General features: G+C 38.5%; 1 protein-coding gene and 1 long non-coding RNA gene across 6 annotated transcripts in view; one reads left to right on the top strand and one right to left on the bottom strand.

Annotated features, from left to right (window-relative positions):
* The window catches only part of EGFR (epidermal growth factor receptor), a 225145-nt gene extending 211222 nt beyond the window's left edge, over positions 1 to 13923 (top strand). For all 3 annotated transcript variants that reach the window (XM_005287322.5, XM_042842790.2, XM_065583859.1), the window contains exons 24-28: positions 2379 to 2476; positions 3048 to 3215; positions 3332 to 3379; positions 3619 to 3721; positions 4785 to 13923. In XM_005287322.5, coding sequence (XP_005287379.2) covers positions 2379 to 2476; positions 3048 to 3215; positions 3332 to 3379; positions 3619 to 3721; positions 4785 to 5161 — 794 coding nt within the window. In that variant the 3' untranslated portion in view covers positions 5162 to 13923. The remainder of the gene's footprint in view (positions 1 to 2378; positions 2477 to 3047; positions 3216 to 3331; positions 3380 to 3618; positions 3722 to 4784) is intronic.
* The window catches only part of LOC135981418 (uncharacterized), a 93965-nt gene that overhangs the window by 44220 nt on the left and 34620 nt on the right, over positions 1 to 15125 (bottom strand). The gene's annotated exons all lie outside the window — the stretch shown is intronic.

Here is a 15125-nt window from a genome sequence, read left to right as displayed (position 1 = left end):
GAATTCTTCCGCTCTACCCCATGCTGATTAGGTCTCAGCTGGAGTATTGTGTCCAGTTCTGGGCACCACATTTCAGGAAAGATATGGACATATTGGAGAAAGTCCAGAGAAGAGCAACAAAATTAATAAAAGGTCTAGAAAACATGACCTATGAGGGAAGATTTAAAAAATTAGGTTTGGTTAGTCTGGAAAAGACATAAGTTTTGTAAGGTTGTTACAAGAAGGAGGGAGAAAAATTGTTGTTCTTAACCTCTGAGGATAGGACAAGAAGCAGTGGGCTTAAATTGCAGCAAGGGAGGTTTAGGTTGGACATTACGAAAAACTTCCTAACTGTCAGAGTGGTTAAGCACTGGAATAAACTGCCTAGGGAGGTTGTGGAATCTCCATCATTGAAGATTTTTAAGAGTAGATTAGACAAACACCTGTCATGGATGGTGTAGATAAATCCTGTCTTGAGTGCAAGGGACTGGACTAGATGACCTCTCGAGATCCCTTCCAGTCCTATGATTCTATGAGATCTGAAATAGTTTTACTGGTAAAAGATCAGCCAAATAAAGACACACACTTCTAATCTGAAAAGAAATCTAAACATGAGTTTCTACCATAGGGCCCATTGAAGCCAGTGGAAGTTTTACCAACTATAATGGGATCAGGCCCCAAATTGTATTTAGTAGTGAAGACTGTTGAAACACTTAAAGGAAACCTTAACTGAAATATATAAAAAAAAAAAAATCATGTCAACTTAGAAAGACAAAACTAATAAAATGTGCAAAATAATCACTACATCAAATTATAAATAAAAATCTAAACCAATAAAATATTAAACATTAAAATATGTATAAAATTAACTTAATATTATATATTAAAACCTGTTTCAATCTAATGGGCCAGTTTCTGCCCTAGTGTAAATCTCTATAGATCCAGTGACTTCATTTAGAATAATTAGCAATGAAGAACGATGCCGCTCCTCCATACAGAAGTTAGGGCAGAGGAAACGCATCTCACCACTGGAGCCAACTGTAAATTGGGTTTTCTTTCAAAGTTGTTATAAAGCAAAGTTTATTGGTTTTAAAGGTACGTGACAATATTCAACCCGCAGCTCAATTAACCAGCGTGTTTTTAAAAATGAATTGACATTACTTTACAATAGCTACCATATCTCAGATTCCTCATGTACCCCAATAGTGAGATGAATTTCCTGCATAGGCTGGAGTATCTGAGCAAAGTGGAAGCCATTATTGCAGAAACAGGAATTCCGTAAACCACAGGGAGGCATGCGTTCAACTCCCTGCTCCAATGAATATTTAAGGATTTAGACAAAGTGGAATAACTTCAACAGAAGAGACTGAGCGCAACCCACCCTACAATAGTTGATAGCCTAGTGGTTAGGATGCTCACCGGGAGAGGAAGATCTGAGTTTGTTACTATTCTAGAGTGGGGATTCAAACCTGGGTGTCTCACCTCCCAAGCAAGTGCCCTAACTACCAGGCTAAAGGTGACTTGCATGTTCATTTTCTTTCTTTCCATCCACTCATCCCTTCCTCTGAAGCTGGTTCCTGGCCAAAACTAATCATGTCAAATTCACGGATAGTGTCAGATCAGCTGAAACTCCATTTTTCAACAAATCAACTTTTTGTCCCAGAAAGTCTGCCGAGTTCTGTTAGCCTATCTGTAGGGTGCTGTGCATAGGAGATGATTAAAAATCAACAGTTACTCATGGGGCCCTGTTCTGGTCTCAGTTACCCAGGTGATTTCCATGAGAGATGCACCCGTGTAAATGAGAACAAAATTGGTGCACTGGAGGCAAATCCAGATACCGTCACCAGGCCAGTACTGGTCAGATATATAGGACAATGGGGGAGAGAATCCTCCCCACACCATTGTGGAGTGGCTCTGAGCTGACATAGCCTTCATAGATCTGCCAGGTGGAGTGGGGGTATGTCAGGGCCTGCATAGCATTGGATCCCCTCCCTGTCTCCCGGTTCACCACTCCCTGCCCCATCCTGTGGGCTGCTATGTAGTGAGCTTGTGTGGAGCAGAGATCCTGACTTTTAGGAGGACTATGAAAGCAGGAGTTAAAAGAGGGTACTCCCTGCATGTTGATGCTAAGCAGGAATCTTTCTACCATGTCCTCTATTTTTTTGGTCTTGCAAGAAGAGCAGGGGGTGTTGTTCTTAAATGCCCAAAAGGAACAAAGAATAAAGTCTAACGAAAAGCTGATGTGAATGGATTTCTATTTGTTACGGTTTGATGTAACAGCTTCACATGTACCAAGCACAATACAGTTCCTATCCTTTACATCTTATTTTAAAACTCTCTTCAGGTTTAATAGCTAAGATCATTTGATTTGTGCTTTGTTTTCCATACTGTCCCTTCAGGCTGGATGATAGATGCAGACAGTCGCCCCAAGTTTCGTGAGCTGATATCAGAATTCTCCAAAATGGCTCGAGATCCTCAGCGCTATCTTGTTATACAGGTATTGATCAGTTTGTTTTACCAGGAAATCAAGATGTCAAATGGTCACTTAGAAAGATGCCCAGGGGAAATAACAGCAAATATGAAATAATACACATGGTATGCTCACAGATGAGCAAGCTAAGGAGTTCAATGATTCCATGACCAAATCTCAAAAGAAACCGGACCACATGAACATCAACAATATAGTCTCATGCTACTTCTTTCAGTTAAAGAAAACTGTAACGCTGATTGTTCTAGTCCATTTCCAAGTTGTTACAGCAAATACTTTAGCATATTGCTTAAAAATAAAGAACAGAACAAAAATAAATATGGATATGAGGAACAGAAATGTGACTAAGAATGTCAGGTTACTTCATCTTTCATAGAAGCAAGGAAGTTACAGGAAAAGACCTGTTAGACCACTGAGTCCATTTCTCTGCCAAGGCAGGATTGTGCTCTTCAGAACATTTAATGTGGAAAGAAGAGCTACTTAGGAGAACAGCAGCAGTAGCAGCAGAAATCAGTTGCTTTGCTGTAGTGCAGGCAGGAGGGTGTCCAGCAAGCTGCTCTTACTGTGGTTTGGTTGACAGGGAGATGAAAGAATGCACTTGCCAAGCCCTACGGACTCCAAGTTTTATCGGACCTTGATGGAAGAGGAGGACATGGAGGACATTGTTGATGCAGACGAGTACCTCATTCCACACCAGGGATTTTTCAACAGCCCCTCCACATCCCGGACTCCCCTCTTGAGTTCATTGGTATGATATTTCATCCATATTCACACACCTAACTATTTAGAATTAGTCATTTCCCAGGTCAGACAATATTTTTCTCTTTTTAAAATATCTTTTCTCTCTCTTTCTCTCTTTTGAAGAGTGCTACCAGCAACAATTCAGCCACAACCTGCATTGATAGAAATGGGGTAAGTAAATGTGAGCAGCTACTGTTAAAAGTATCTCATCGCTGTGTTAATGTCGTGAACTGAATTAAAGAATCAAGTCTTGATTTAGCAGAGATAGTGCCTCAATTTCATCACCAGGTGTTGGCTTTCTCTTCCTCCCACCCCTTTTTTTCTGCACATACACATACCTGTACACACTAGCCTCTATGAAATAGTCTATTCTATACTCGATTTCTTAACCTGTACCTTTAACCTAGCAGAGATACCCCGTGAGGGATGACAGCTTTGTCCAGCGCTACAGTTCAGATCCAACTGGCATCATCTTGGAAGACAGCATAGATGATGGCTTCCTGCCTGCTCCAGGTGAGTACATCTGCTAGGTATCACCTGATCCTCAAGTTCATTCATTGATCAGCAACTTGGAATGCCATCTGCTTCTCTTTTAGATCTTTGAGGATTCTTGGTGATCTCTGGGTAATCATTTTCCTTCCCCTCCCTCAGCAAAGGATCCCTAAAGATCCCCACAATTTTTCGTCACTGGTCAATAAATGGGGGTGGGGAAATTGTGCAGAATTTTTCTTTTCATTTTTTCCTAGATCTTTTCTGACAGCTTCTTGACCACATATCATCCACCATCACCACCAATCAGATTTCTACTTTTTGTTGTGGGTGCCTTATCAAGCTTTTTTTTCTTTTTTTCTACCAATCAGACATTTCAGAAAGTCTCTTCTAAGAACTCTTTAGTCCTCTTCATTGTTTTTATTGTAGAAACTCTGCTTCTTGTTATTGCTGTTTTACTGCTTTCCAGAAGAAATATACTCCAGCAGAATGGATGGCACAATGAAATACACAGTGTTGCTAACCGCAGTCTCACATGTACTTGTATAGTAGTTCTTTGTAACCAGAAGATCAGTAAGAGTGTGACAAGGATGTTTTCATAAAATGATACACTCGCAATGCTTTGTCCTGCAATAGTACAGCAGTTGAGTAAGGGAAAGAACCAGCATTGAGCATTGTAATAGTGGGATATGGGGTCTCAGTTACTGTTGGTCATTTATTTATTTATTTATTGCATTTCCATTATCTTTAAGTATTTCTCCAGATATCTGGTTGCTCTCAGCTAAACTCCCTGGCTCAGATTTCAGAACACTCATGGGGATTTAGGCAAACACACTTCATTAAAAGCCATGGGAAATGTGTGGCTAAATTCCCTTAGCTGCTTTGAAAATCTGATTCCTTGAACCTTTGTTCAATGGAACTTCCTGCCTTTGGCTTAGTCTTGGAATCCTGAGAAAGATCCAAAAGACTTGTGGGCTGATGTGTGAAAAGATTGTTTCCATGTGATTAAAAATACACATCAGATCATTTAAAGGGCTGCATTAGTTACATATCTTTATTGCTTTCTTTCTTTCTTTTTAAATCTCAGAATATGTCAATCAGTCAATCCCCAAAAAACCATCGGCATTTGTAGAACAGTATCCAATCTACAACAACATCTCCCTCCCTGTAAACCCAAAGCCCTCTACAGCTTCAAGCTATCAGAATTCCCACAGCATAGCAGTGAACAACCCAGAGTATCTCAACGCAAGCCAGTCTCCTTTTGTCAAAACGGTTTTTGAGAGCTCCCCCTACTGGGACCAAACAGCCAATCACCAAATAAATCTGGACAATCCTGACTACCAACAGGACTACTTTCCTAAGGAAACTAAGGCTAATGGCATCTTTAAAGTTCCTGCAGCAGAAAATCCTGAATACTTAAGGGTAGCAGCACCAAAAAGTGAATACATTGAAGCCTCAGCATGACCACAGAAAAACTCTCTCTTCTTGCAGTAATACAAACTAAAATCCAGATGAACCACCTGGCTGCTGCAGGATCAAGCTATGAACTGACAGAAGAGCAATCACAATTCACTGACAGACACGCTTTTTCCTTTCAAGCTGGTGGGCTGAATTCACCAAGCTCATTTTACTATATATTTGGGGCTTTTCCTTGTCCATCCACATACATAACTTAGGCACATACCGTACACATGCATGCATGTTGGACTAGAGCAAGAACTTCCTGCAGATAAGAAATTGCAGATGCATTCCTTTTGTTTTCAAATGGTAGCATTATAAAAAGCCATTTTGGGATTAACTGTAAGAATTCCTTTCTACAATGCATATTTTTATAAACATTTCTAATGGAATTTTTGGATCTTTTACAAGATGAGATGCTTGCTTGTTGTACTGTTATGTGACTCTCGGACCACGAGGAAAAAAAAGAAGAAGCAATACATTATTAAATTCCCTGAGAAGAGGTTGTTGTTTTTTTCAAACTCTTTGAAAGTTGAATAGCTATTCCAAATTATTGGATCTTAAATATTGACTTCATTTACTGTACTGGTACAAACAGGAAAAAAATGAGTCAGAGAGAAGTGTGGAGATTCTGCTTGATGAAGTAGTTTTTAAAATGGAACAGGTTGGTGAAATTTTATAACCCACTGTGTATTTAGCTCAAGGACTGGATGGCAGTACACATTACTTTACTGACCACTACCGTTGGAGACCAGCAGGAAGAACTCAGCACACAGAAGAGTTGTTTGTAAATATTTATAAAGTACTCACAAGTCTGTATTCTGTATGTTGAATGCAAGCCTTTCTTTTTTCCATTCCATTGGTTAGCTCTAGATTTGTCAAATTACATTTTTAACAAAATTTTTAAAGATGTTGCTATGACTGAAAAATGAAGTGTCAGTTCCCTTTGTCTCAATCTCATTTGGACAAACTTTCCATAAAGAGCAAGGAAATGCAAAAGGTGTTAATTGGGTTATTTGTGAGAGAGCTGGTGATTAGAATGCAACTACACTAAATTAAACTTGGCTAAGACAAAAAATGCAACCCAAGGAAATGAGATTTTGTTGGTTTTTTTAAAATAGCTCAGTCAAAAAACTTTTTTCCTGTATAAAAATTGCAAAGAAAAGGGGGGGGGGGGGAAATACATCAATATAGTCTGTTAAACTTGTGGCAGAATATTGCCAATTGCTGTATTACTGTGCGGGAATCTGTTGTCTCTTACACAACTACAACTGTTGTGTTAAGGTGGCCTTTTTATGCTAGGTGTAAAGAAAATACAGTGATAATGAATCAAAGAGGAAAAAGAATAGTCTGAAGTGTTTGAATGCAATTGTTTAGTTTACTCTTCTGAAATCAGGGACTGGGAATGCCACAGGCTTCTTTGAAGTCCAAGTCTGGTTGTCTAATTGTCACAGTGGAATAGTCCAAATCAATATTTGGTTTAATAATAAATATACAATATATATATTGTACATAAAACCATTGTCGCACAAAAAGTTACAGAGATTGGTTCTCTTTAAGTTGTGTGTAGTTTTTAAAACTCCTGAAGTTCTTTTAATACCTTTTGTTAACATTTTTGCTGTCTTCTTTGAAAGGAGTAGGAAAAAATTAGTTACAGCATTACAAAAAGTAATAGTAATATGGAGGCATCCCTCCACTGCCTTGCTGGAAAGAATATTTTAGCCAAATAGTTGGATCTGAAGCCAGATGTGAACCAAGCGATTTGCATGCGAAGATACATAATTAATAGTTAATCATTGGAAAATTACTTGAGATGACATAAAAACTGTAACAGAAAATATGTAACATTTATACTTGAGACATCATTGCAACCTATAGAATCAGGGAATGGTCAAATTTCACTCCTCCTCTGCTATGTTTGGAATACCTCAATGTAAATTCCAGTTTAAATATTGCATGTGAGTCCAGGATCAGTCCCAAAGCCCTTAAAATGTTGTCATGGCAGGTTTGTTTGGTTGGGTTTTTTTGGAGGGGGGGGGAGGGTGAAGACTGACTGTGTGAAATCTCTCATGTTAAATCAATGCAGTGCAGACTGTCATTGAAAACCAGTACACGTATAACAATGTGTCTCTAACAGTACAGGGTCTGGAGCTGGAGAGCAAAGGTGATCAATTTATTGTTATCCTCTTTGGGCGCATCTCACTCACAACGATTGGAGCCCAGCCACAGCCTTACAAGGAATATGTAACAACTTGTATTATTTCCTTGTAACTAAAACATTGAAAAAAATTGTGCTCTCAAGTACAGTTTACCCCAGATCTATACTTGTGTACCTGAAAGCAAAATTTTAATGCCATGTTCAAAATGCGCCAGACACACACACGCGCACATAGACACACACAGTCATTTGAACAATCTTTTTATCTTTTTTTCCCCCATTAACAAGCTCACACGGGGATTGTATATTTGTCAGACGACTTTCCAACAGACGTCATGGATCGTTTACTAAGTCTACTACCCAAAGCAATACAGTACAATACAGTACTACAGCTTTTCCTACAGTCTTGCCAATGTTATTCCCAAAATGTTTCAGAGACATTTTTAGCTTTAAAAGTGGTTATTTAAAAAAAAAAAAAAACACTATAAGTTACCAGCATTATGTAGCATGGAAACTATTTAATACAGATTAACCTCTCTACATTTTTTAAATGGTTCCTGGAGAATTTTGTAACATGACCACCACGAAAGCCAATGAGTGTCACGCAGCTATATCCTTTAAGAGTGTTTAAGAAATCTAAGGCTGAGTTCTCTTTTTTTATTTATTGTTTAATGGAAAACATAGCAGAGAGAATATAGGAGCCAGCTTCTGATGCAAGATTGCCTGTAATTTATGAACTATCCTAATTTATGTAGCACAGACTCTAGGTTTATGAACTAACAATATTTTTAAATAATTCTGATAAATGTGTCATGATTTCCTAATAGGCAGCCCTAAGTTATTCAAACACCAGCAGAAAAGAAGGGCAATGAGCACATTAGCATATCAGCTCAGCTTCATTGTATCAAACCATTTCAATGCATTTAAAATAAGTAAATGTGTGGTTTAAATTATCTGATTTTTTTTTACTGGAGCACACAAATTGTGCAGCAGCAAAGATTCCTCTTTGTATTGTAGCGATCTAAACAAATCCATGGGAGTTCTGTGTCACTTTCACCTTTGTTTTGGAATCCTGATAAGCTGCTGTTATACTGTATCCAGGACTATAACCCTTCTCCTTCTGCATCTCAGGCAATTTAGTCAGGCCTCTCTATAGCTGAGATAAAGGTGAACCATCTCAGCTGGTAGTAGTCTAAAGTCCCTTATCCTTTCTGTGGGCAAGTCACTAGAGGGCAACAGTGAGCATATGCGCCTGTACACAGGCATAAAGGCAATGATAAATTACACTTCAAGATCTCTTACAGATCACCTCCTCTAGAGTGTGCTAGATTTCAGAATAAATCGTACAGTTTCATATGATGACTATGAAACAGCTGTGTGTCACCACTCAGTGATCTACAATCAAACAATCAAACAAACCTAAGTGGCCAGTGAAGTATCACAAAACCCATGTAGCTTTATCTGTCCATAACCAATTTGCTAGAAGATTTATGAATCTAGCCCCAGGATCCAACTGATATGAAACAGACTGTAGGTATAATTGAGCAATATTTCACTGGTATCCAAGTTGCTCACTTGTTTTTGTCAAACGAGGGTATTAGTTGCTGTGTTGGAATGGGATTTCGTGGTTTTTGTATTATAGAGAAGGTCTGTATAACAAGAAAAGGTTTTTTATTATATTTAAAGTGTGATTACAGATGTATTGCTATATAAATTGTTGCAGCATTAGAGTAGAACCTAATTATAACGTAGACTATAGCATTTTTCCTGGGCATTCAGAGTGGTCTCCATTATAAAGTGGTCAAAGCTCCTCCAGTTTAAAACTAGGAGAGTAGCTAAAGGAGAATGTTCTTGAGCAAAACGCAGATTCTCATTTTGAGCAGTTTGCAAGGAAATTAAAATTGCAAGTTGATTAATAATAAAGCAGCGCCAATTATGCCATTATGATTAAGAGTCTGTAGTCAGGTCCATTATAAAAGAGTTTCCCTAAATACTAATACATAGACCAGAACCATTTTAAAGGGTGGTCTATCAGGAGTTGTGTGCATAAAATGTCTTTTCAAAAAATATGCCTGAATAGAGAGAGACCTATCAGAGCACAACAGCTTTTAACTCTCACATGGGAAAGAGTTTTAAAATACTGCCTCTAATTTCTCACATAAAGAGGAATGACTCTGAACAGTATTGTGTGTACTTACCATACCACAATCACTAGCTTAGCAACTAATATGAAATTAATGTTAAAATGCTATTTTTAAACACTACATTTCAACATCATAAAGGTAAAAACTGCAAAATACCGGGAAATTCAAGGTTTAAGTCAGAATTTTCAAGTTCATTTGATGTTTTTCAGTGTTCTGTGTACAGTGCAGTGTACTATAGCTCACTTGGCTGTAAATTGTTTTGTTTCGCACTGGGAAGGAGCTGGCTTGGGAAATGGTGAAAACGTTTCACTATATCATATAAAGTAAATTTTCTGCAGGGTCTGATGCCCTTGTCTCACTTCCAAGTGAAGCAAAATAACCTGATGAATTTCTTTGGTCAGAGCAATTTGGAATCCATGGTGCTCCTCAAGTTTTTTTAATCTTTAGGGTTGATTTGCTGCTCCTTCCTATCCCATTCAGTTGATCGTTAGGGCCCTAAAGTGATAGATAGCATTGCATTTCCTCTGAAAGGAAACAGGCCTGCATGGGATGGGGTGGCTGTAGGCAGAATTATATAGAGGGACCATAGCCAGGGAATCTACACACAATACAGATCCACTGGCCCAACATTTTCTTAGAGGGGAAGGCACAGCAGTCATTGCCTACTACTTCAGCTCATGATGATAGCAGCAATTATGAGTGGCTAAGCAGGCGCCCTATGCCCTACCTGCTGATTGGGAGAAAAATCCTCTCAACTTCCACATAGGTTTGGGTGTTGTTGTTTTTTGTTTGGTTGGGGGGAGGGGTTTGGTGCAAAACCCATTTACTCAGGCTTTGTGCTACAAATGTGAATTTTATCCTGTGCACAGAAGATCAAGTATGTGTATTCCAGATCCAATTTAACAGGACCACAGGACTTCAAATGATTCAAGCGCTTCATACTGAGAAGTGCATGAGGTGTCCTCAGTCTGTCTGGTGATGAATAACTGAATGTCAATGAGACACTTTGCATTTCCTGACAAGCATTCATTTTTCAGGTTAGAAGTTTAACCTCTACTATAGCACACAAGCTGCTACCTCTTCACTGTCTGCTGGTAAAATTGCCCTCGCTTTTTCTTTTTCTTTTCTTTTTTTTTTTTTTTTGGAACACATTTCTCTGTGAGAAAACACTTTAGTCAGGACAAAGTGAGAAAATGTATCTCTTTGTATCCCCCTTCCTGAAGAAAATGTACAGTAATGAAATTTTAAACTCTGTATAGTTATACTGCCACTTAACCCGAGTGTTTTGTAATGTTGTTGTTAAATCACCACTAAATCGGATTTTTATATTGAAATCCCATTTTTTTAGCTTTGCTTTCCCAATAAGTTTTGTTTCTTCTCTGCTCTAACATATGCCTTTTAAAAGTCTTTTTTTAAAAAAATAAAATAAAATAAGGGGAAAAAAAAGATTTATCAAAAAGAAAAACAAGACACCTTTACGTAACTTTTTAAACGGTTTGCTTTAGGACCAAAGAGAGTGTGTCTTATTTTCTTGCTTTAAAGTAATAAATCAAAATGCCAATTGATCAGCACTTCCACAGTTTCTTATTTGAGGGGGGGGGATCATTGCCCCCTAATCCTGCAAAAGGATCTGCACTGAGCCCCACTGAAGTCCTCTTCATGAGAACAAGGATCTGCCCACAGAGATCCAACTGGAGCCATGCATAGCACACGGGCCAAATCTGATGTCTTTATTCAATTTTGACTTGTGGTCTGCTCAGTCAAAACTCTCATTAAATTAAGGGGAGTTTGGACCAAATAGGGACTGACTGAAAACTGAACAAGGACTTCAGGTTTTGGAAGTGTCAGAAAAAACAATTGAGTGGAAAATAATGAAGTGACTGGGGAAGGTTGTAGGCAGATAAGACTGCCACTTTGCAAACATGTTTTTGATTACATTGTTTCTTTCAAGATGGGATGCGAACTAAAAGCATGAGATTTTCATGACGCATTTCTGTCTCCCTGCCAGACGTTCTGCCTGCTTTGAACACTGCCCAGGTTTCCAGGGCACCAGTATTTCCTTAAAATGTATAGACTGGGAATTATGGTTATAATTTCCAATTAATGTTAATGGGAATTAAGGTAACTTTGAGAGAAGGATGTAATATTCTTCGGGTATAACACAGTTAAGAGTGAACGTATAGCAAACCTTCAGTAGTGTTAAAGTCAAGGAAAGGGATTCTTTAAGAGTGAATGAAACAATCTGGAACATGGCTGTCAAAAGCCACATGATGCATTGAACCAAACCCTGGTCCCAACAAAGTCAGTGGCAAAATGCCTGAAGCAAGGATTTTGGTCCTTTATGTTCTGCCATATATAAATGTAGCCCCCCCTCCCCACCTCATTGTTACCTCAGAGTAATTCATCCTCCTTATGAACAAGCTGAAAAATCAAAAACCCCAGCTCTGAACCTAACCAATAGCTTTATGAGGGATTTGTCCATATGTAGGTGATACGGTACATGTTCTTAGCCCTCCCAGTGGTCCTGGAGCTTTTTCCAAAACATCCTTCTAATATCTTAGAATCTATCTGAAAGGTGGGGGTTTTGAAAAGCCATTGTTGGCCAAATTCTGCTCCTACTCTGTTCACTGGGAGTTTCATCATTGATTTCAGTGGGAGCAGAGTGAGGCTAATATTGAGTGCTTTGGAAAATCCCTCTCGCTATGCATCCAACGGATCCAGTGCCCATTTTAGGCTTCTTTGTAATGATGCAATCAACTGGGAGTAATGTCTTGGTCATACCCTGTTTCCCCGAAAATAAGACATCCTCCGAAAATAAGGCCTACTTACAGTTTTGCCTCTCGTTGTAATATAAGGCATCCCCCCGATAATAAGACCTCCCCGATAATAAGGCATCCACCGATAATAAGGCATTTTTCATTTCTGAAAAATAAGACATCCCCTGAAAATAAGACCTAGCGCATCTTTGGGAGCAAAAATTAATATAAGACACTGTCTTATTTTCGGGGAAACAGGGTAGTAAACTATCAAGCAATATATCCATAGAGAGAGTACCTTTTAGCATTGTAAAGTTAATCGACTATGAAAGCACTATTTGTACAAATAAGAAATGCTGTCTTTTATACAGTTGCATGATTTATACTATTGATCAAAGATTGTTTGTATATTGAGTGATAAAAATAAGGTGTATAATTCTTTCTTGTTTTTAATTTTTGGAGAACATTTATTGTAATATACTGTATCGTGTTTGTGGGGGTGAATAAGTCAGGTTGGCTGGTTTGTAGGGTGAATAGCCATGGAAGAGCTAATGTTAAAAGTCTTTCATTGAGAGATTTTAAAAAGGTGTCACTATGGGGATTTAACCAGAGCTTACTGAGCTTAATAGCAAGGCACCTTTCCTCTCGCTAGTACATTTATGCTGCCCTCGTGCCCAGTGTTCACTATTGGAGTTTCATAGTGCACTATGATACAACTAACAGGTTTGGCCATTGCAGCTGCTGTTTACCGAGGTGCTAGGGAAACGCACTCTTTGAAATGCACAGCGATGGCTCTCCTTCATTTTTACCACAAATATAGCAACCAACTTAAAGCAAACCCTCAAGCTCAAATCCACAGGAGAGTTTGCTTTTGAGGCCCACTCTATTGCCCATTTATAAACTGTATGCTATTTTAAAAAGTCCCTTCTTAAGCTTATCTCTCCATCAGCATTAACAAAGCAAGAATCCATGGTAAGGGGATATAGATACATAAAATAAAACTAAACTAAAAGCTCACAAAAGACTTCAGTATGTAAGGGGGGAAAATGACACCACAAAAATGCCTGGAAAAATAAATAAATAAAACTCACAACCCCCGACTCCAGGCAACAGACTAAATAGTCATATGAAAAAAAGCAAACAATGCAATCTAGTTTTAATACATTCAGATGAACAACATGAAAGCATGAATGAGTAGGGTTGCAGAGAAGGTGAAACCGGTCATACCAGATGTAGGGTATTAATCCAAATGGTGGAACTCTCCGTTGAATTAAATGGGAGTTGTATACAAGGGTCAAGGGAAGCACGTAGTCCTAAATGTAATGGAGATTTCTATAGGGTATGTAGAAGAGAGAAAAGTTAGCCTGGGCTTCCTCTAGGAGTAAAATACATTGTGTAGCTGAGATGGTAAAAGGTCAGAGGAGTTGGAACTGGATTCATGAAGCATAAGATCAGTCTGGATAAGTCCCCATTATACTCATTTGTAAATTAGTAATGTTTTCTTTAGAGATGAACTTTGTACACAGAGAAAAAACTACTCCAGCACCTTTTGTCCAGCCCCTTCCATTACATAAGCTGCATGCTGAACCACCTTGACTTATTTTATGCAGAAAATTATGTAGTCTTAAAATTCATATAACTGGTTCTCAGAAATGTCTAATGTATATTAATGCATGATATTTTTATTTTAATAAAAGTAATGAAATATGACTTTGCTATTTTGTAGTACTTTGTTCTTTCTAGAGATTAGAGCACTGCAAATCTGCAGATATCCACAGATATCCGTGAACCATGTTTGCGGATCGGTTGAGGTTACAAATTTTGTGTCCATGCAGGGCTCTAGAGATGAGCAAGTCCAGCTTGGGTTTCTTAATATACTCCAATTTCCTTCCCAGGTTATAATAATGCATTGCACTTCTATAGTACTTTTCATACAAGGATCACCACACAATTTACAAACACTAATTTGCAGTACTGTAGCCATGTTGGTCCTAGGGTATCAGAGAGACAAAGTGGGTGAGCTCATGTCTTTTATTGAACCAACTTCTCTTGGTGAAAGAGACAAGTTCTTGAGCGTACACAGAACACACTATTGATACTTATCAGAGACCTGAAGAAGAGCTCTGTGTAAGCTCAAAAGCTTGTCTCTTTCACCAACAGAAGTTGGTCCAACAAAAGATATTACCTCACCCACTTTGTCTCTCTAAATACTAATTTAGGCTCACAACTTCCCTATAAGGCAGGAAATAGCATTATTATCCCTATTTGACCAGTGGGAAAACCCAGGCACAAAGAAGTTTTATGATTTGCCCGAAATCCAACAGAAAGTCTGTAGGAAAGCTGGGAATACAACCCACAGCCAAGATCTTCAAAAACAGAAGCTTAAAGTTAGGGTCCTAAATCCATAATAGTGCAACTAAGTTAAAGGCCTGATACTCAAAGGTGCTGAGCACCCATAGGTTTCCACTGACCTCAGAGATAGCAAAATCAATGACAATCTAAGGAGTGATACTAGCACTCCCTTTATTGAAAGGGGATAAAGGGATTAGAGGGTCTGATTTATGAAGACAGGGCAAAGGAAGTTAATATGTAAAGGTGGCAAAAGAGTATATGACTGAGCTACAAATACTTGAGAATAGAAACATAAAAGGAGAGGATTTGGTTATGGCCACAGAGGGTATGTCTACACTTTGAGTGCAGTGTGTAATTCCCAGCTCAAGGAGTCATACCTGTGCTAGCTCTAATCAAGGTAATGTGCTAAAAATAGAGCATAACCATGGGGGGAGGGGAGAATGAGCAGAGGGAGGGCTAGCTGCCCCGAGTATGTGCACAGAGTAATTATTGAAATGCAACAAGGGGAAATTGAAGTTAGCTTATAGGAAAATATTTCTAAAAGTTAATTATTCTGTTAG

This window comes from Chrysemys picta, chromosome 2 (genome assembly GCF_011386835.1).
Source record: "Chrysemys picta bellii isolate R12L10 chromosome 2, ASM1138683v2, whole genome shotgun sequence".
In the NCBI taxonomy this organism is placed as follows: Eukaryota; Metazoa; Chordata; order Testudines; family Emydidae; genus Chrysemys; species Chrysemys picta.
This window is presented reverse-complemented; position numbering and strand designations above follow the sequence as displayed.